The sequence below is a fragment of the Habropoda laboriosa genome, unplaced genomic scaffold, assembly GCF_001263275.1.
Source record: "Habropoda laboriosa isolate 0110345459 unplaced genomic scaffold, ASM126327v1 scaffold300, whole genome shotgun sequence".
NCBI lineage: Eukaryota > Metazoa > Arthropoda > Insecta > Hymenoptera > Apidae > Habropoda > Habropoda laboriosa.
The window spans coordinates 241,308-264,032 of NW_017100458.1; the positions used below are offsets into that span (position 1 = coordinate 241,308).

The following is a 22,725-nucleotide window of genomic DNA, read 5'->3' on the forward strand; positions in this document are numbered from 1 at the left end:
CCCCCGCCGCCTAATCCATCATAGCGTCGATCGTCGATCCCGCCGGGGGCCATTGTTTACAAACATTCTACGTCACTAGGTATAAGTAAATAGAAGCAGAGCGTGAAGGGACGAACCTCCCTCCGTGCTCCGCGGCATCTCCTTCAGGCCAAGTTCCCTTTGTCCGAGCGCCAGATGTTCCCGCGAATAAAACCGACAAAATATCGCGACGCGGGCCGTTCGTTCGCCAATTCAAGGGGCTGAGAGTGCAGCAGAGGGCCCAGCCAGGCCAGCCGGCCGAAGGAAGCGGAGGGCCGGGGATTAACAGCACAAAGGGAGGCGAAAAAGAGGAGGAGGTCCCGTGGAAAAAAAAGCGAACAGCACAAAAATCGGGATATGCACAGGCAAGCGTGCAATGACCGGGACCGATTTGTGCGCGCGAGCACGAGCAAACGAGGGAGAGAAAAAGAGGGAGAATTTCTCTCTCCTTCGACCGCGGTGTATAACGCGTGATCATCATCCTGCCTCGAACTTTCTCCACTCTGAGAGCCTGTTTCGTATTGCGAATAAAACACCTTGGAAAACGATCAGAAGTGAACGTGTTTTAACTTTTTTTCTTCTTTTTCGTCTTTTTACTCTTTCTTCTTTTCCTCGCTTTCGTCCTTTTCTTTGGCCCTAATTTTACCCGTTTCCAGGTGGTTAAGCGCAGAGATGCCGAGGAAGCTTTAGAATATTCTTCGGTTGTTCGTTTTTTCTAACGATTGTGCTCGGTTTGTTTTTGAATGGAGTTTAACACGTTCGGTGCAGCGTGTAACACCGGTGGTATACAGGGTGGGCCGTGTAAAACAGCCCGGCTAATTATCTTCTCCAGCTATGGTGTACGAGAAAATTTTTACAAGTAATTTAAATGGTTGCAGAGAAAAAGTTTTTTAATGGAAGAAATGGAAAGGAAGTTTCACGTTTGAGAGTCCAAGGAATATTTTAAGGTCATATTATTTCATGTTTAAATGCGCATCAATATCCGCTACAATATACAGCAAATTCTCTACAAGTGTCAGTCAGTTTGGATTCCACAAGTGTCAGTATAGATGGTCCTACGCCTAGGTTGCGTCATTGCTGCGCCTATGTTATCTCGCTCGATGTCAGTCAAGCGTGTAACGCTATACCACTCGGTTTGTTTTACAAGATTTCACGGCTCGACAATTCATAATAGAAAAATATAATTTCTTTAATTTTACTTTTTTTCATCTGAAATTTTTTTTAACATGTTGGTGAGATTTTTCTGATGAAAATGAGATCAAACACGATATAATTTGAACAACATTTACTTATTAATACTTATTGAGTAATTAATTTAATGTCGGCCTACCTCCACGTAAAAAACAAAAAAAATGTAGGGCCGATTCTACAAGTGTCATTCAAACGGCAGGCCAATTCTCCAACTGGCAGTCAAACGATAGGCCAACTCTATGAAATGTAATACAGGACGTCTGTTTTATCTCAATACAGTGAAATATCTGGCGTGACAGTGAACGTGTTAATAAGTAAATGTTGTTCAAATTATGTCGTGTTTGATGTCATTTTCATCAGAAAAATCTCATCAATATGTTAAGAAAAATTTCAGGATAAAAAAACGTAAAATTAAAATAGGTTGCCTCGACTCACGTTTCATCCTTATCTTTTATTCGCTGTCCTTGTCTACGTTTGACAAACTATAAAGCCGGGCGAGAGGCTCGAAAACGTAGACCCTGACTCTACAAGTGTCAGGTTTAGGTTCCTTGCGTACTGACACTTGTGGAGAATTTACTGTACAGTAGAAAAGAAATATTTGTAAAAGGAGTTTCCTTCCATCTGGTTCACCCTTTGAAACCATTTGGATTACGTATGAAAACTTTCTCGAACCACCCTAACATAGAGAAGGGAATTAGATGGCCCCACCCTGTACGTAGGATAGCTCCTTGGAAGCGGAAAAGAGTATTCTTGAAACGGAATAAGCACAAAACTAGAATAAAGTGGCAAGAATTTAGCACTATTAATTAATATTATTTTCTGTAATTGTATATTTTAATGTGAGTTTTTAACATCGCTTCAGAGCTTTGGCGAAATTTTATTACCGCTATTAATGTATATTTTTATTATTATTGTTACTGGTTATTTTCATTATTATTGAATAGGTAAGAAAATTGAATTACAGTTATTTCAGTTTATTAGAAGGTTAGAATTAACCTTCGCTAAAATTATTAATGCTATTTATCAACTTGAAGACAAATAATAGGCCAGGACTAGTCCTACTTGTTCTATATTATTAGGTCGTTAACTATGTTCTGCGGATCCCTGGTGCAAGGTGATCAGGGAATACAGAGTTTATATTTCACGCCGATTTGTTTTGTTTCTCAAAAGTTAGCTATTCTACTATAAGAAAATATGTCGACACATCACTCCCATCAGATGACATTCGAACACGAATTACACACCAAGACCTCGTTGTTGCATTACACCATATCGAACAACAAACATGGAATAATATACGGAGCACCTCTAAAAAAACAAAAACACATGACGTAACCCAAGACTTCTACCAAACAATGTCAAGCAACAATATGAAAAGGAAAGACAGAATAATCATGACCAGGCTTAGAACAGGACACTGCAAACTTACACATGAGTACTTAATTTAAAAAACAGAACCACCAACGTGTAACGGCTGTAAGCAAATTATACCAACCAACCACCTTACTATTCGAATGCAGAAAATACCACACCCAAAGACAAAAATATAAAAAAAACACATGACGTAACCCAAGACTTCTACCAAACAATGTCAAGCAACAATATGAAAAGGAAAGACAAAATAATCATGACCAGGCTTAGAACAGGACACTGTAAACTTACACATGAGTACTTAATTTAAAAAACAGAACCACCAACGTGTAACGTCTGTAAGCAAATTGTACCAACCAACCACCTTACTATTCGAATGCAGAAAATACCACACCCAAAGACAAAAATATAAAATAACATCGATAACGGCCTTGACGTCACAGAAACACGTAGAAAATACCTTAAACTATCTAAAGGACGTAACATCTACCACAACATATAATCGGATAGAAACGAAGAAAACAGGACCTAGTCGTCGCTAATGACCTGAAGATCGATGCGACGTAAAACTCGAAATAAAACAAAAAAAAAAAAACAAAAAAATATGTCGACAAATTCAATCCTCTAGGCAAAAACATTTGTTTATTTTGATTTAAAGCGAGACCTGAGAAGGAGCATATCGGTCGTTGAACCTTTACTTTGAAGGAAACGGCAGTATAAACAAAACAATGGACTGGAGAAACCTATGGTAGTAGTGTTGTTTCTGCAAACACATATGAGAGATGGTTTCAACGGTTCAAAAATGGCGATTTCGACTTGAGAGACAAAGAACGTGTTGGCTGCACGCTGCTAAAAACCACCACCAAAAGCACGCCGAAGTTAAGATGGGAAGTTCTTCCTCACCCTGTCTACTCTCCAGACGCCGCACCTTCGAATTATCGCCGGTTTCGTTCGATGCAACGCAGTCTGATAGGACAGCACTTGAAAAATCATGATGAAGTAAGAAATTGGGTCGATAACTACTTCGCTTCCAAGGAACCTGTATCTTTCCACCGTGGAATCCGATGAATCTTGCCAGAGAAGTGGGAAAAGATCATTCAAGCTGTTGGTCGTTATTTCGAAAAGAAGTTATTTCGAGGAAAAGAATTGTAATAGTATTATTTCAATAAATATTTTAAGGCAAAAGATCCACAGAGCACAGTCAACGAACGTAATACTTAGCTATTTAGTTCGAAGGAACAAATGTCGAGGGTCAAAAAGAAAAGAACTTGCACGTCTAGCCAGTTCCTCCTATTATGTACCTACTGTTCGGTTTGTCCCATAAAGAGGCACAGGTAATAAAACATTGGTACTTGTTCATTTGGAATTCGCGTAGCAGATCTCTAGCTGCTTTTATTCTGGGAACCCGTAACCGCTCGTGATTGGCTCGTAATACCTGGCGCAATGCAGCCTCCTCTGCTTTGTGATTCCTCGATCTTTCTTCTCTCGAACCTTCCTGATGCATCCAGTTGCAATATAAAACTTCCACATCTGTTCAACGTTATTGTTAAAATTACCAAGAAAAAAGATTCTCTTACCCCTTTCACAGTTAAAGGGTTAAAATTCTTCTGGAAAATTAAGACCACAATTCTACTTTTCTCTACCTAAAAGAAAAACCCTCTAAAATTATCGGACACTTGTTAAAAATCGCTAAATTAAAATTGCTATTCTTCAACGAAAGAAAATTACCCTCTGATTTAGAATAAAAATTACAACTCTGTTAAAATGAAAATCATTAGAATCGCTAAAATCGCTATCCTCCGATAAGGGAAAATTACGACCCTGTCAGAAGCTTCCTTTAACTGGTTCACAGCGATCAATTATCACTCTGAGTCAGACGCGTAATTTTCACCAGGATTTTCGTGATAGCAGTCATCAATCACACAGAGGCGATATCGACTTTTATATCACGAAAACGACCGATCGATACACTATCGACGATGGCACACAAGTCGTTTTACGTCGACTGTGTTTCGACGGCGGCAGCGAACGTGTCAAAAAATTTCACAAAATACAGGGTGTACCAAAAATCAGTCCCATATTTTAATTGACTGCTACTCTGATAAGACGCAATATTTCACAGTTGTGAACATTACCTTCAGAAATGTCCTTACAAAATGCACTCTAAAAATCTGGAATTCATGTCGCGAATAGAAACAGCCATCTTCATGATACCGTTCTCCATGCTTAACTTCCAAGCTTCAGTAGCCAATTTTTGTTTAAAGATAACACTTATATTTTTGTTGATCCGAACCTTAATAAATTAGCATTATTCATACAATTGTATTTTATTTCATCAGAAATTGAAATATTTCACTGAAAGGCAACTCTGTTTTCTTAGGAACAACTTACTCCAATGCTCTAACAACTTGCCCCACAACGGAGTCAGAATTTACGCTTCGCCGAGTTGCAAATAAATGACTCCCTACGAAAGACTAATTACAATATGTTAAATGTAAGCTCGGAATCTTAAAGCACGATAAGTGTAACGATAGATTAGTCAACATTGAAGATTATAACTACATTATAGTCAAAATTGTAACTTTTAGCCCCAGTCTCCCCTACACATAAAAGAATTCACCCTCTTTCATTTCTTCTGCAAATTACTCAAAACTAAAGTACAGAACTGATTCGCAGGACACCCGGTACATTAAAAACCACGCAACCGTCACCAATCGAAACCACTCCTAGGATCGCTCTATCGCAAGCGGAGGCTAGAAACAGAGTCCAGAGAAGATCGAGCGTGCAACACGGGTAGCCTCTAAGAAGAAGCAAGGTTCGTGACACCGGTGGACGTATTAAAGGGGCTCGTTAAAGGTCCGTCTCTCCGGTCGTTAAGCATTGTTTAGCCGCTGCTGGACACGCAGAGGCCCCGTTCTACCGCGAGAGACCAGTCCTCCCCGGTCCGATCCAGCCGTGATCCTTTACGGAGGCAGAGCAAGAGACGTGGCGAGGGGAAAAAAAATGAAATAGAAAGTGGTCTGTCCGGTGCACATGGTGTACAGTTCGTGTGGAGCATTCGCGAGGCGCCTCCTCCAGGACCCTTAGAACCTCCCCCCTCCCCCTGACCTGTTCCTGTTCCAACCACGCACTATAGCAAATCCGCGATGCTCTCTTCAAGCCTTCCGCGGCATTGTGCTCGCATTTCTCGTGCGGTTGTCGACTCGGAAAGTATCTTCTGGCTTAAGTCGTCGGTAAGTCCGGCTGCAAAGTTCGCGTGCAAACTTCTATCACTCTCCGAGAGACAGGGGTATAAGTGATCTCTGGGTTAAATCTTCTGGCTGCAGTTCTCTAATTCTTCTTTTTCCCCGCTAGTCTCTTCTTCTTCTTCTTCTTCATTCGGTGGTCGATCTCTATTTTTCTCCGAGGGGCTGCAAAAGTTCGACTCTGTTGCTTTGCCGAAAGCGAAAGGTCTGGTGATCCTCTTCAGGTACTGAGCTTCTCCAAGTTTCTGAACACAGTGATTCACAAATTCTCCAATATCTTCTACTGTTTCTTGTCTATGCTTTCTGGCGTTAATTTTGACGGAGGAGATAAGTACAGTGGTCATCTTCTCCAGGAGGTTCTCCAAATTTTCGAGTACCTTCTTCTTCGAGCTTGCTTCCTTTGCGCGCTGTTTCGACGTGGTTTCACTTTGTCGGGACGTAGGAATTCTACGGTATTTACTTCGTGCCTGATTGGGATGATTAATGACTGTTGCGAAAGAGTGGCTGGCTGAAAGAAAGGAGAACGCCAGGTGACGTTTAGAACGTCACGCGTGACGCGTGAGAGGTGACACTGGTCACAGGCTTGCGGTCAGTTGAGCAATCTCGCCTTCTGGAAGGCTCTTCCAACTCGTATCGCTTTGTTTCTTCGGAGTTTTCCTTCTTTACGCCTTCAGTGAACGTCAGTGTTTCTCGGTGTGTTGACAAACTAGAGACGTTCGTTGTGCTGGTATAATTTGATCCAAGAGAACTTTTGTCGATCGAACGTTAACTTCGTAGAATCTCTAATATTTTTTCGTCGTTTCTTTTTACAGGGTCAATCAAACTTTCGGACCTCGTCAAAAATTGTCATTGAAATTTTTTAACTACTTTCGGTAAGATGACGAACTTCCTGGCCCTTCTGGTGGTCTCCTTGGCTTGCGTAATTGTCCACGCCCAACAAACATCGAATCAGAAACGTAAGTAAAGTCTGTCCGACGAGAACGTTTGCTTACAACGAATGTCTTATTGATTTTCTACTTGTACGCCGAGATTGCATTAAACAAATCTCGTTGTTTGTCACGGATGAAGAAGTTTTCCGTTTTTAATTTATTCCGAGAGTGTAAGTCAATACTATGTGCAAACATAGTCACGTACTTACGATCAATTTCCATTGTTTCTTCGAATCGTTTGTTTGTGTGTACGTCTTATTGAAATATTCGATTTTACTTTAGCTCGAAATATTCTGAAATGTGTAATTTTAGATATTATTTTCATGTGAAATATTCCACGTGGTTTCTATTTCTTTGGTTCTCTTTTGTCGAACGTTTTTCAGCTGTTTTTGGACAAACGTTCGACGAAATCGTGGTCTCATCGGATCTGAACGTCAGAAGAAAGTCCAAGGAGAGCCGTCAGGGTAAAAGACTAACAAACATACCTTCGGGAACCACTGGACAACCTGAAAAATCTACCGCAGTCGCGTCCAGATTCGTTTCCAGCGATGGCACTCGTATCGCCTCGGAAAAAACGCAAAAAAAACGCGAGATTTCGAATTTGCAAAAGAGGTGAGAGCTACTGAAGAATTACAAAGTGGCTCCTGCTGAGAAATTTGAGAGAACCGAGTGTTAATATTGGAAAATTCGTTTGTTCTTAGGTATTTAGACATGGGCGTCGCGGGATACTTGCTGAAATCTCGGAAACGATGAAAATTCCACTCCGAGGACAACCGCACGATCCTCACACACCCATTCCGACCATACATTTCGGACTTCTTTCGGACCATGGCTCATGTAACAAAAAGAATAATAAAAATTTTCTGTGTCACAGCAATACACTCTGTATATTCTCACTCACACCTGTTCCATTTCATTTTCAATTTACACGCCTTTTAAGCAACTTCAAATCTTATCCATTTAAACTAAAAAAGAATAGTATAAACTTGCGAAATTTTTAGATAAAAATGAACAAGTATTCGGTGGTACGTGCAAGTTTGAAAAATTCGAAGTTTAAGCGACGAAACTTTCAAATTAAGCCGGAGCATGATTAATCGAGAGCGTCCTCGATTGCAAATGAGAAAAATCAGGATGCTAAGTGAAAGTCTGGCGAAAACACGGTTCCCTTGACGCGCGACTGAAAGATGGCGTGCGGTGCCGTTTAAAATTTCAAATCGTTCGACGCGCCGCTCGTTTCGAATGCACCCTACCGCACAGTTTCCACAATACGAGCGACGTCGACATTGTCAGGCATTCCGTGTCCGTCGTTGTGAGTTGAAAAAATCGGCTTGCGCTGAAATATGGCAGGCCGTTGCTCAAAAGGCAGCCGCCATCGCGATCCCCGATGCAACGATGCACCGCGCAGATCTACCGCGCCGCGAGTCACGTGACGCTGTCCGGTGGCACGTGACACGAACGTCCAAAACCTTTCGGGACATCGCGTCGCCTGTTCTTTTTCCTTTTCTCCAGCGATTTTTCCACTGAAATCCACGAATCTTCGCTCTCACCGCTCCTTTGTCTTGACCCTTAACCCTTTTCTCCTGTCGTTCGATTCGCGGTTGAAATAATCGAGGAAGCAGTTGAACATTGTGAAACTTTTTTCCATTGTTAAATAGTTTCGAGTGTGTAGAATAAGATATCGCGAAAATTTTTACAAAATTCGAAAGGTTGACAAAGTTACAGAATTTTAAAGAGCACAGTGTCACACAGCTAATTATGTTTTCGAGATAACTTATATTTTCAAGTGTTTCTTTTTGAATATCTGAAAAATTGATAATCCAATTGATCTGAAATTTCCTTTCGAAAATTTTTCTATTACAGTATGAACTCTATAGTACGATATTTGCCTTCACTATACACTGGCGTCTTCGAACAACAGATTTTATTCATGCAAGGGAAGGGAATCACGTATTCCACTCGTCATGCCCGACTAGCACTATATATTTTATGGTGAATCCGTGGTCAGACTTATAGCCACGCTGACGTAACAAAGTGTTCGTCATACTTTTGATTTGACGTCGTTGCTGTTATCAATGTCCAGCTTGGACGTTGATTTAAGGCTGCAAGTTCAAACGATCGCCTGGCTGGCGCCTCCAGGAAGCTCGTAAACAACCTGCTCGTCCTAGAAATTTCATTTTATGTTCCTCTTCACATCGAAGTACCTTTAAAACGACTACTAAACTCCTTAGATCCTTTTCAAATCATTTTAACTACAAATCCTCCCGAGGATTTCCGACAATGATAGTAAAACGGATTTAATTATAACTCGGAAATAAATCTTACTCTACTCCCAAGTTTCTCAATCAAGTTTCTAACACTTTCTTCTGAATCAGTTTTTAAGTTTTATTCGAGATTTAAATACAAAAGTACAGACTACGTTTCTTACAATTATTTTGTACTCTCATTTCCCAGTCAAATTTGCAGCTTCAAAAAATTCAAAGAAAATTATATTACCATTCGAATATCAACTCTGAGGTATCGAATTACTTCCAAATTTCTTCATGAAGCATTTTTTCAGACTTTATCCAAGATTCGAATGCAAAAGTATAGGCTACACTCTAATCTTCCAGTCAACTTTTCACCTTTAAAAAATTAAAAGAAAATTAAATCACCATTCCAAAATCAACTCTAAGATGCCAAATTACTTCCAAATATCTTCGGAATAATTCTTTTCAAATTTTATCCAAAATTCAAATACAAAAGTACAAACTACACTCTAATCTTCCAATCAAATTTTCATCCCCCAAAAAAAGAAAAGAAAATTAAATTAGCATTTCAAAATGAGCTCTAAGGTACCGAATATAATATTTTCTTCAAATTTCATCCAAGATTCAAATACAAAGGTACAGACTACACTCTAATCTTCCAATCAAATTTTCATCCCCCAAAAAAAGAAAAGAAAATTAAATTAGCATTTCAAAATGAGCTCTAAGGTACCGAATATAATATTTTCTTCAAATTTCATCCAAGATTCAAATACAAAGGTACAGACTACACTCTGATCCTCCAATCAAATTTCCACGTGCAAAAAATTCGAAGAAAATTAAATTATCATTCCAAAGTCAACTCTAAGGTACCGAATTACTCTCAAATTTCTTCAAGAACAATTTTACCTGTCTCCGTCGATCAGAGTACGGAAGTGCACACCCACACAGATTGAATCAATCCCGAAGAGGGCCTCGTCGATGTCTGACGGAGGGCAGGCAGGTGCAACACGGCCAGATCTTGTCCCGCATCGGGATGCAGAATCCGTACTCGCCGTTGCGAATACTCGCGGGCGTTTATGTCGGCCGGCTATACACCTGCGACTATTTTATGTCTTCCCTGGAAAGACTGGACAGTAAATTCCAGCCTACCCAGCCCCGTCGATCCCCTGACTGCTGATCAGAAAGATCAGTGGCGCGCAAAGGGAGTCGAAGGACGAGGAAACAAATCGATTCTTCGTCATTCTTCACCTTGTTGCTCGGAAACACCGTAAAGAAGTGATCGTTTTAAAACAATTTCCTCTTCGAACAATTCACGGCCAATCGAACGTGCACTTCGCGACGAAGAAGTTTCATTGAAATTCAAGATGAGAACCGTCCTGGGAGAACCTCTGTTAGCAAGTGTGTTCGTTATTAAGCACTCAACCTAGCGAATGGGTACGTTTCTTTCAGGAATTAGAACTCGAAGTGCCTCGTTGTTTCCATGGAAGTGAAACCAGTGATCCTCTAGTTGTTCATTCAGAGGAGATTGTTGCGATGTTGGTGAATAGGATATACAGAGGGAAACATCTGTCGGGGCCGTTTTATTCTGGAAATTTGCAAAATGAACGCAATCCACGGGTCCATGAAGATGTAACGCGGTCCTTCAACCCGTTGTCCTGGGCTTACCTGCCAGCTCTCCGTGATTCGTGTTCAAATAGGAGCGGCCACACGTGTACTCTGTGGATCTAGCGAGTGTCATCGTCCTTTCGGGCAAGCGGTTCGACAAAAAGAAGGAAACACCGAAGAAAAATTGACGAGAGTCGGCCAATTTACTGCATTTTTCAATAGGAAGTGAAATTTTCTTCGATGTCTAATTAAATTTCTACCTGTACTAGTTCTTTAATTATTTGTGCTAATTATTCTCGTGCTAATTACCAGTTCAACGGTGTGATCCAAAGAATTCTTTTCTTTCTAATTAGACTATTGTCAACAGTGTGATCCAAAGAATTGTTTCCTTTCTAATCATAGTATTGTCAACAGTGTGATCGAAAGAATCGCTTTCCTTTTAATCGGTGTATCGTCAAGCTTTGTATACCCGATCGTTAAATGGAAAAGGGAGAAAAAAGAAAGAGTAGCGAAGTGGCTAACAGGAAATCGATCGGGAGATATATTTCCATCGCGTTGCGGTTTTTTGCACAGGTAGGCCATTTTTACAGAAAAGCTGCATCCGTCGAGCGGCCGTGAGGTGTAAAATTATTTGCCCGCACGGAATTATTCCGAGAAACGATCTTGAATTAAACATCGCTATCCACGTGCCCCTTCACCATCGTCCCATGAGGGATTTCTATTGAATCGTAGATCATCCACCGGATTCACCGATCGCGAATTAGAAAATCAAAAAAGAGGTAGAGACCTACGGTACGTGTTTCTCCTGGCAAGAGACCCTCTAATTTCTTCCTGGAAAACGGGACTCGCGCTCTGGGCGTGCCGTTTCCTTGAACGGGAATCAGAATTATCGATGACTCGATCCTTTTCCTCTTTATTACCTTCGCATTTCTTGACCCAGAATTAGTTATCGATTAGAGTTCAATTCGCGAAATATCTGTTGAAGAGCGACTTTTACCAGAGAAACGTTGTTTTATAAAATGAAACTTTAGATACATTGTGTTTTTTCGAAAAATAATTTTCACAGGATTCTGTACACTTTTCCCAACGATTAACTAGTTTCGTTACTCTAAATTTATAAAAATCGTTAGTTTTTGAATGAAAAGATTCTTTGAATGTTGCCTTTACAGTGTCTTCATTTTGGAATTATTTATTTGTTAAAAAATTGCTCAGGTGTTTGAAGAAAGGTCTAATGAATAGGGAGGAATGGGCAAAATTTCATATTCTTTACCATGGATTGATTTCAATAATTTTCCTTAAAGGGGTATTCTGGTCTAGCGCGCGAGTTTCATTGCCATTTTTCAGAATTTTTTATGGATAATCAAAGTAAGTGTAGTACACGAAATTTTTTCTAATAACTTAATCGACCTTTTAGCAATACTTATATATACTTTTAGCGTGAAACAATAAGTGTAAGATGTCTGTATGAAGGCATGAAAATTGCGCGTACGTCTAATTGGTTGCCATGATTCCGTCCTTCGTAGACGTCAGAAACAAATAATTCAAAGAAAATTTCGTTCAGTAAGAACGTGGCTATCGTCTGAACCAAAATCATGCGTTAAAATTAATTTTTAGCAAAATGGCGCCATGTTAAGCAGAAAAGTCCTTTCAATGGTGAGATTAATTTCTTAATTACAAAGGCAATTTTGCAAATATCTTTATAATTTTGGTTCAGACAATAATGACGACATTTTTTAATATTCACGCAAAATTTCATTAACATCGGACACACCGTTATTGAGATATCGTGGCAACCATTTCACAAAGGAATATCCACGCAAAATTTCATTAACATCGGACACACCGTTATTGAGATATCGTGGCAACCATTTCACAAAACATGGTTTCGAGAAAATCGCGCTTAAAGTTTCAGTTTAAGTTTAGATACAATAAAGAGAAATTAGATGCACTCATATTCAATCAATAATATCTGCACTGTACAGCGATCCTTCCTCTTCTTCATAAAATTCCAACTGAGCCGATTGTTCATATTTACAAGCAATTCCGAACCTTTTCTGTTGCATCTGACTTGCGCTGCTCAGATCTGTTTCGACGTACCTCAGCTTCGTTACTGATAAATTTCTTCGTTCTGGGGACAATTTTGATTCCCATAGTGGCATTCATTTCTAAAAGAAAGCTAATTCCTCTGTGACATATGCAAACAGTCGGAAATGTTGCAATTTGAATTGTTGTCGTTGATTTGTGCTTCGGAAAAAAATTCTATATTAGAGAATTGAGACTACTATTTTTCGTGTTAGCTCTCACATATTTCACCAATAAGTCTTGTGAGGTCAAATGTTTATAAATCAGCTTTATTATTAGTAAGACTTGTTTATCTAGAGGCAATTTGTCGTGTGTTTCTTAACATACCTGGCGCGGTAGCTATTCAGCTAGCGCGATAATCTGCGCACAGTTACTTTTAAACCTCTATAACTTGAATTTCAAAAAAACACTTGGGGAATATGTTTTTAAGACTACAAACATTCGAAAAATATAAAAATCACACTAGACCCCCTTAAAACGTTAACATAGTCTGTCCTCTGGCCTTCTCGGCTCATTTTCCAATGAAAAGTCACCAATCTTGAACTTTGCACTCCAGTTTCGAAGTGTCCTAATATTTACACAACCTTCTTCAAATGTTAACTTTACATTTTCACTAGTTTTCACGGCAGTTTATCCAAGTTTAAACTTATGTGAAAAAATTACGCGAATATCCCGATTATTTATCACGTCAGATAATAATATCGAAAAAATTGTGTTATGAATATTTTTTACTATTCAATACACGTATATCATAGCAAATTCCTTCTCCTTGGCTACTGTGTATAAAAGCTTATGATCCAATGAAATTTAATAGATATATTTATGTTACAGTTATTGAAAAAACGACATTTCATTTGCAGCAATCCAATACTTTCCACTGATTCTAGAATCTTAACTTACTTTTTTCTCCGATTGGAACCAAAGATCCAACAAGGAGATGGCAAGAAAGTTCGAAGTCTCGACGGAGTTAGCTTTACGTGCATTTGATCCCTTAAGTGGCCTGTAAAAGATTTCTTAACCCTTTCGCCACTACACGCTTGAGACAAAAAGTGCTCGCTATTTACCGGAGAAATAATTCAACGTTGGCATAAAAATAAAAATCAACTCTTTCACGATAGCCAAATAATCTAATGCATTCTGGTGTTGCATGACTTTCAGCCGACACCGATATCTTATTCATACAGTGCAAGAATAAATAATAAATTGTGCATATTGTATGGGCGTGTACAGAGTGAGTCACAATTTGCAGAATACCTTGCAAAGTATAATATATGTTCTGCAAAAAAATTTTATACAAAAATTGCAAAGTATCGAAAAGAACATACACTACCGGCTAAAAGTTTGGAATCACCTACCACTTTTCATCAATATTAAATCTGCTGCTAATTTTTTATAGATTTGAAGTTTATCTCAATTCTACATTTATCAGTTTATCTCGTATCAATTGATTCAGATGATAAAAAATTCTCAAAGTCGCTGACTTTTTTCAGGAAATTTTTGTGTAAATTGCAATGCTCGGTGATTCCAAACTTTTGGCCGGTAGTGTATGTATAATGCAGGAACGGTTCTTTAATTAACCTATTTGTTTACGAGATATCAAGATGGTTTCTAATTTTCTAAATGTAATACATACCTTTTTGTATGAAAATTTTCCATAAGAAAATTCTAAAATAATCATGCTGTGCATGAAATCATAAATTATTTGAATTTTCTGTAAATTATACTTCTACAGTTTCTATAAATTATGTGATTCACCCTGTACACACGCTCTTAGTAAATGAGTGACCACTTTTACACGGCCTTTGTACGCATCTTTCGTAGAGAAAAGGGTTAAAAGGGTTTAGGTATATACATGGTCATTTACCTTTTAACCCTTCGGACTCCTTTGTCGAGTGTGACTCGACATCGGTCTCATTCACAGGTACGAACGAAGTAATTTCTAAATTGCCAGTTTAAATATGTATCATATTTTGCAATATTCTTTTCACCTGGATAAGGACATATGTGACCCTTAATGCTATTTTCAATATAATTAGTAAAAAAAATTGTTTAAATTGCTTCCTATCAACCAAATGTCGTTTGAAGCGCGTTTCAACTAAGATTCTTAAAATAATATGGAGTTGTTGAGAAGAAAATTTTTAAAAAAATTTGTAGTTCAAAGGGTTAAGAGGCATAAAAGAAACTCTATCAAGATTTCGAAGTTCCTTCCATCTCTTCGCAAGACTCCAGAATAATCATCGAATCTCCGAATCTTCTCCCGATACAACTCGTCGTCGGTCTCTCCTCCGCTACGGGTCACACGTGTGTGTACACGTGGCGGAACAGAATTTTTACAACGTCGTACGTCTTCCTGAGATGTTCCATGCCGCAAGAATCGAAGCTGAGCGGATCGAACCCACCGCAGAAACGATACGATTGTCTCACGTTTCGACAGTTGCCGCACGTGAGCAGACGGACGTGTCCGATTCAGTATGCCACTGCGCAGCACGTGTAAGTCTGCGCCGGTTCATCTTGATTCCGTGCGTGCGGCCGTCCACGAAAACAGGAGCCACGGACGAACAGAAGAGTCTCCTGAGAACCGAGTGCCTATCGTCTGGCTGACGATCATTTTGCGGCAAATAAGTAAACCACCTTCGGCATACGTGATCGTGCATTACAACCTTTGATACATTGTAGAGCAATTTAGTTGAACGAAAGAAGAAGAACAAGAGCACCATATGACGAAGGAAGAAGCTTATCGGTTGCTCTGTTTCTTTTTTTTTTTTAACCACGTCTTTTAACCATCTCGTTGGGCGGAATTTTATATTCAGTTTTCATCATCTTCTTGATAGCTTCACGTGAATACCGTCTGGGTCCCCCTTTATGCATTATTCGTCTTCGAGAGCGGGTTAGCATGATATTTCGTGAAAAAAGGATTAGGTATGTCGGAGGAGTTTTTTGGAAGGTAAGGATTCATGGGATTAGGACATGATATGTTTTAATGGTCGATTCGTCATTCACGTTGTAAAATCGGCGATGCATCGTAAAATACTTTGGTCAAGTAATTTGGTGAAGAAGAAAGGCTGAGAGATTTTTGGGGGAAATTCCTGATGGAATTGTACGATTGTTAAGGACGCAAGGATAGTGATTCATCGGGTTCTACTAATCGTCAATCATGTTGTAAAATCGACGATGCATCGTGAAATACGTTGGTCAAGTAATTTGGTGAAAAAGAAAGGTTGAAAGATTTTTGCGGGAAATTCCTGATGGAACGATACTACGGATTTGTACAATTGTTAACCCGTTAATTGCCTAGGATGAATTAACTCGTCATTGGTTAGGCCAATACTTAGAAAGCAATTATTTATTTATCGGGTGATTATTCATTTTTAATTGCACTGTTGTGCCTGTATTAAACGTAAAATAAATACAGTATTTTTCGGACCATAAGACGCACCCCAAATTTATGGGACGATTTTTAGGTAAGAATATTTGATCATGTATATAAAGATATTTTCAAATTCCTATTTAATTTATTTATTGTTAAAATAATTCGTACTAGCAATATTTATTCAGTTCATCTCTCGGTACTATCGCTCATCTCGTTAATGTCACCGTTGGAACTTCTCTAATAGCTTGGATACAGTATAAAGATTCGTATTTTAATGTTACCTTCGGACCATCAGACGCACTCCAATTTTAAGCCGTTTTTCTATGTAAAAAGGTGCGTCTTATGGTCCGAAAAATACGGTACATCATATTTACATTTTCAAGAACGAACAGGAAGTAATTGGTTGTAATTCTTACTCATTCTTAATTGAATTTCTGTTTGAAAGGTGCACGAAGTTAACAGGTTAAGGACATAAGGATAATGATTCATCAGGTTCTAATAATAATATTGTTCCTATTGATATTAATGCTTGCAAGCTTCCTGCCATTGCCAGTATATTTGTCGCTTCGTCATCCTTGAGACCAATAACCGAATATTCATATCGCGGGCTTACGTCGAATCCTTCCGCTGCACTCATTACCATTCTGACCCAAATCGAGGCCCCTGACTACTTATTAATTAGCCAAACGAAAAACGGTATCGTCCGGTTCGAGGATCGTTCTGAATTATTAACAAGTTGTTACGAAGTTCGACGATTTTTAGAAACATTCTCCAATGATCCAGACAATTGCAAATAATTAACTATTAACCTTTCACCTCGATCCTTGACACAATTTGGTTAGGTGTAGTAAAATAAAATTTCTGACTCGGTATTATGGCACAAAGATTTCATTCTGGAATGTAACACTTGAGTACTGGAATAAAAATTGATCTCAATTTAGTATCCATTATAAATAACAAATTCTGAGGGAAATAATTCGGTCGCAATAGGGTTAATCTGTTTTTCCTATAAAATAGAATTTTCGGAGTTCTGTGAAATTTCAAATTTCTGCGAACCACGTGATGTTTTTTGAAAACTAAATTATACGGTTCAATTTAACTGTTGGCTGATGGAGCTGGGTCATCTGTGACCCGTATTACTTACGTGTGTAGAAGGTTTCTTCTACAAAGCTTTTTCCACCGAGAATATTTCCGTTATTCATAATAATATAGAAAAATGTTAGTATGCGGTAGATGCCGCAAAATTTATCAAGCGATACCTTTTTAGTGATACTAAAAATATGTTATTTCATAGTTGTTATCGCGGTGAAAATGATATAATTACACAAGTGAGTACACCCATACCTGCTTTTTAGATGATTATGAGTTTGTTATAAAGGGATTATCGAGTATGCGGCAGATATAGAAAAATGTAACATACAAAAGTTGCATGATATGGAAGGAGATATAACGCAATATAAATACTTTTCACGTGGATGAACGTGGAGACGAAATTTTAAGACGATCTCAATTTTTTTAAACGGAATGCTGTATTTTTTCTTATCGCTGTGTGTTATGGCGATCTCTGCATGCTATCATTAAATTCCATTCAACCGTTAATTAATAATACAATTAAAAAAAAAAAATGAGTTACTGAGAAATGTAGTTCAACGTGCATAAATAAAAATTTGGCGAAAAAACTTGATCCTCTGATCGTATAAACAAAGAAATCTCACGGTGGGTCATATGTGACCCAGCTCTGTTTCTCGATCTTCTATCAATTTTCTGAGATCACCGTACAGAGTTTCGCTTTCTCTCATAACTTTACAAAGTAGAATCGAGATGGTAAAGTATGGCTGCGGGGTTCGAGGTGGCTTTTAAATTCGCCAATACGACTATCGATGGATCCGTATCGAGGACTGCATCGAAGGGAGGTCGTAAACAATCGACGAATCGCGGCGTACGTCATCCGGTTGCGAGGATCTGTTCGCGGGGCAAAGCGCATGTAAATCGATGATGCAAGTCCCATAATAATGGAATTCACCGATCGTTCGTTTGTTTCTCCTTCAGTCTCTGGGGCCATTCGTCTTCAGGAATCCCTTTGTTTGCCCGTTTTCCATTGTTTTCCATCGTTTTCCACGTGCACCTAATTGTAATCATTTACAATGAGAACCTTTCTAATTAAAATTCCAAGCTTCTGGTTCAAAGTGCAATTCCAAAGTACGAAAATATTAGGCTGGTGCAAATGAAACGTCGTAAATGTCGTAAAAATATAAATTTTCATACATAATAGCGAAGAAGAACTGTGTTGAGTAGTAAAAAAATTCATAATGCAACTGTTTGGACATTATTATCCGACGCGACGAATAATAAGTTTAAACTTGGAGGAACTGCTGGAAATATAAATTTGGCATTTGAAGAACAACAAAATTTGTTGGTGAGCAAAATTCGAGATTGACGATTGTTCGTTGGAAAATGAGCCAAGAGAAAACCAGATGATAACATCTTAAGAAAAATTATTAGAAGCAATCCACGAAAAAAATAAAGCAGACTACCATTTCTTCAAACACCTCAACAATTTTCTTAACAAATAAATTATTCCAAAACGAAGACACTGTAAAAGTAGCATTCGAAGAATTTCTTCCTTCAAAAACTAATAATTTTCATAAATTTAGAAAAACAAAGCTAGTTAATTGTTACGAAAATTGTACAAAATCCTATAAAAATCATTTCTCGAAGAAACACAATGTACCTAAAGTTTCATTAAAAAAAAAAAAAATAAACGACGTTCGATCAACCTACTAAAACTTTGAAAGCAAGATCCTCAAGTTCCAGGAAGAGAGTTTTTGGTCATTGTTGCTAGCCAGAATAAACGAATCGACAGACAAGCATGACCATTCACCACGATCACGTTCGTATCTAGGCAACTATAGGTCTGGCAGACGGGCGCGCGTCGTGAATGTTCAAACAGAACAATGGACTGATTTCTGCGGCCACAATCGGGGGAAGACGACGATTCGCGAAATAGGATTCGTTTACGGGGTCGTCGAACCAGGCCTCGTATCCTCGAAATAGTCTCGCGAAAAGGCCATTGCATTCTCAGTACCTTCAACGACGCACAACTACCACGATCAAACTCCCTCTTAACGTTAACTTTACACCCCTATAATATCAACGATATTTCAACTTTGCCCGTACATCAAAAGAAACGAGGAAAAATCGAACAGTTTATGGCGCATAAAATTATTCTTTTCTGCTCGGAGATCCTCGGTGATGTTAATGCTCCTCGTGAGAAACCAGAAAGAGAGAGAGAGAGAGACTGATTGTGAGGTCCGAGTAAAAAGATTGTCGGATCTAAGAGGCAACTATACGATGTAAATTTTTGCACGGAGCATCGCGAATCCAGCTGCATCCGAGCGGAACGGTCGTTCGTTCTTAACCGAAGTGGACGTGTGCTGCTTTGCGTCCGCTGGTCACGCTCGAAAATACGATACGCGTGACTTGGAAAACAGTGCGTTTCGAGGTTGATTCATGAAATAGCGCGAATTCATCGAGTATTCACCGATAGCGGTACACCAAACGGACGAATTGATCGGCGAAAACGGAAATTACACTTATCGGCTGTCTTTTCGTATATTAATTAACCCTTTGATAACCATTCGACACGTATATTTCATTGAAATTCAAACTATTCTGCCGCGAAAGTATACAGCGAGCACTTAACTCGTGAACGTGTCTCGTATGTACATAGTGAGTACCTAATGCTCCTCACAAATCTACCACTTACGAGAAAAACATTGCAAAGTGTAATAATAGCGTGAACACTTTGTATATTTTTACTAATACACGATACTAACTTTGACGGAGAAGTGTAATTATTAAAAATTATAATGTCCCAATGCTGTAACTCGCTTTACATTTTGCCAGTAGTCGAAGGGTTAATATACGAAGGCAGCAAAAATTACCTTGCATCTCTGGTAGCCGGACAAAATAGTACAAGTGAAATTTTGATCGCTAATATATTCTACACAGCTGTCCTTTGTTCATAACTCTAACAGTACAAGTCAATCTCATTTCTTCCACGCTCTTTTACCTGAAATTCTAGTAATACCTACATGTTAACACATTGCGTACGGCATTCTGCTTGCTCAACGCGCTTCCAGGGCCCGCACATTTTTGAACGCTCGAGAAAAACTTTGTGCAATGCATATATGCAGTTTTTTATTTTTCATTGATGAAGTATTCTTAAATATGATATCTGGTGAAGCATTCTCCTTTGTGCAATGGTATTTGGCACAATTTGCAACTATATCTGGTTTCGCTCCTTTCTCCATTGAACGAACAGACTTTACTTTTTTTTTTTATTTCGCTTTGCCATAAGAATATGCAAGGCTTCGTTGCCATGGTAACATGACAAAAAAATCTATTTCTAATTTCTCGAGTCGTCGATACGTGCGTACGAAGAAACATTAAAACGGGATATCTCGTAACCCGGCCACAAAGTTCGGTTTGCTATATACGATATATCTTGTGACCCATATGCAATGTGTTAAAAATACAGTACATTAGAAGTGTTGCTCTGTAAAACTAACAATTCTGACTTCTATTCTTCTGCCCTCCATAGATACGAACCAACGAAAAAAACCTTGCATCTTCCATGAATAATCTCGCAACAACGTTTCCTCCGCTTCGAATGCATTAATCCTCCCCTAGAAATCAACGTGAGCCCCGTTCGGGCGAAAAATCGGGTTCAACCCTTTCTCGATTTCCATCCATCTGCAAGAAACAAAAGCTGGAACCGGCGAACCGTCTCTGAAGAGAGGAAAAACAGGACCCCGACTGCGCGGGATGAATAATGTACCCCGAACGGAGGAGAAATACTGTTAAAAGGGGTCTCTCTCTCGCGAGGCTGGAGGGCTTCTGTAGAAGGCTAGCGGAGTCGATCGTAATTCCGTTGCTCTTCTGCGGCGGTTCGATGCCGAAGACAGACCAAACAGAGAAAGAAACGTAAAAAAGACGAGAGAGAGAGAGGAAAATAGAGAGAGAGAGAGAATGAGTTGGAGGAAGGGACAGTGACACGTGAAGGCGGATCTGTCTGTATTCGCTTGAAATTCAGAGCACGAGCGCCGCGGCCACCGCCATTGGACTCTTACGGACTTTTGATCATCCCCGAGAATTATCGTCGCCTCTGACCACGCTCGAACCCCCGATCGGGACGGTTCAGGCCCGAGTATGACTGACATAATATTAATATTAAGAGGTTACGTCAAAACAGACGTCATTAACCGTACCTGGCCGATCGATCGTTTCGTTGCAACCAGCTTCCGTAGCCTTCGAGGACGACGGAAATAGACGGTGTCTGACGGATCGATTAAAAATAATCTGGCTTCGTTCGTGTGGTGACGATGATTTTTTCCGTAGACAGGACGTTGATCAATTTACTTCGCCGCTTTGAGAATAATAAATAACTTAGCCCAGATGTAGCTTAGTTGTGTCTATGAAATAACAGCTTCTCACGGGTGACGACCACGATGAGATTAGGATACCGACAGTCCGAAGAGTTCGACGAGTTCTCTCTTGAGAAAAGTTTGTTCGCGGAGGAGAGCGGCGGATCGCGGAATGAAAAGAAACGAGGAGGAGAAGACACGAGGGGAGAGAATAGGAATTCTGGAAACGCGAATTCCCGTGAAAGTATGGCCGCGGTTGGCGAGAATCAGCCAGAAAGCGTTCTCCAGGCTTGTTCCTTGGATCGAGACTATTTATAGAACGATTGAAAATGTATGAACCCCGTGTTATTCCGTCGTTAGATCCTTTTATCGGGCTTCGATCGGCGTGACAAACGAGCACGCAGTCTCGCCTCTTAGGAGGGAACCACCGACAACATCGATCTATCAATTTTCAGGTTTCTTTCTATTAGGACTACTTCTAAGCTGTAGAAGAAAAAAACATGATTGTTAATAATGTGTAAGATGAAACGATAATCCAAAAATTCCAAGAAATAAGTTTCCTCTTTGTGTTGGCTTGATCGGATAGTTCGAGCCGATTTTCCATAGGTAATATTAAATTATGTTAAATGAGAAAGATTATTTGTTGTACGTATCTTTTGAACGTCTGTTCGTTACAATTACCAATTTTTTTCTGGGAGTTATACTGTGTTAGTTACACTGTTTAGACATTCAACGTTCTTCTTTTACCAAGTCTACCAAAAAAAAATTGCTTGCAAAATTTAGAGATAGAAATTTCGATCTCAAAGAAATAAAAACACAAAATTTCTGGCAAAGTGGAATTTTCAAATTGCCAGAAGACGGTGAAAAAATTGTAAAACAAAACATAAAATTCACTTATTCGCTTAAAAATCGGCACGAACTTTCCGGTCGACCCAAATACCACCCTTCTTCTCACCTGTAAGCTCGACAAATACCAAGTTTACCATCAACCCCCCGTAGACAGGGGGCTGAAATCTTAATGAGCCAAATTCAGCGAGCCAGTCTGCAGGGAGCGCAATTAATGCGTTAGATTCAGGCGACGTCCGATCTCGGATGACGATCACGTATCGTTGAACGATGCGCACGTTTGCGTTACGACGATCCTGTTGGGTACGAGGCAACCACCTGACGAACGATGGTGGGGAGCCTCGAAGAGGGTCCCGTATCCCCGTTCCGTGCATGGATTCAACCGATCCATCCCAT

The 22,725-nt window shown here is 39.4% G+C and overlaps 1 protein-coding gene across 2 annotated transcripts; it reads left to right on the top strand.

Moving 5' to 3' along the window:
* Positions 1-5,743: 5,743 nt before the first annotated feature.
* Positions 5,744-7,623, top strand: LOC108575967. Of its 2 annotated transcripts, none has more exons than XM_017938906.1 (4): positions 5,744-5,813; positions 6,638-6,781; positions 7,138-7,366; positions 7,456-7,623. In XM_017938906.1, the coding sequence occupies exons 2-4, from the start codon at positions 6,703-6,705 to the stop codon at positions 7,505-7,507; spliced, it is 360 nt and encodes a 119-aa protein (XP_017794395.1). In that variant the 5' UTR covers positions 5,744-5,813; positions 6,638-6,702; the 3' UTR covers positions 7,508-7,623. The 2 variants fall into 2 exon arrangements, with proteins under 2 accessions (XP_017794395.1, XP_017794394.1); XM_017938905.1 differs by lacking the exon at positions 5,744-5,813 and adding an exon at positions 6,466-6,552.
* Positions 7,624-22,725: the final 15,102 nt, after the last annotated feature.

Excerpts from the sequence above, each read along its gene's own strand:
- LOC108575967 (XM_017938906.1), top strand. The coding sequence starts at position 6,703 with ATGACGAACTTCCTGGCCCTTCTGGTGGTCTCCTTGGCTTGCGTAATT. Across the intron at positions 6,782-7,137 it reads ACAAACATCGAATCAGAAAC|CTGTTTTTGGACAAACGTTC; the intron begins GTAAGTAAAGTC and ends AACGTTTTTCAG. Across the intron at positions 7,367-7,455 it reads ATTTCGAATTTGCAAAAGAG|GTATTTAGACATGGGCGTCG; the intron begins GTGAGAGCTACT and ends GTTTGTTCTTAG.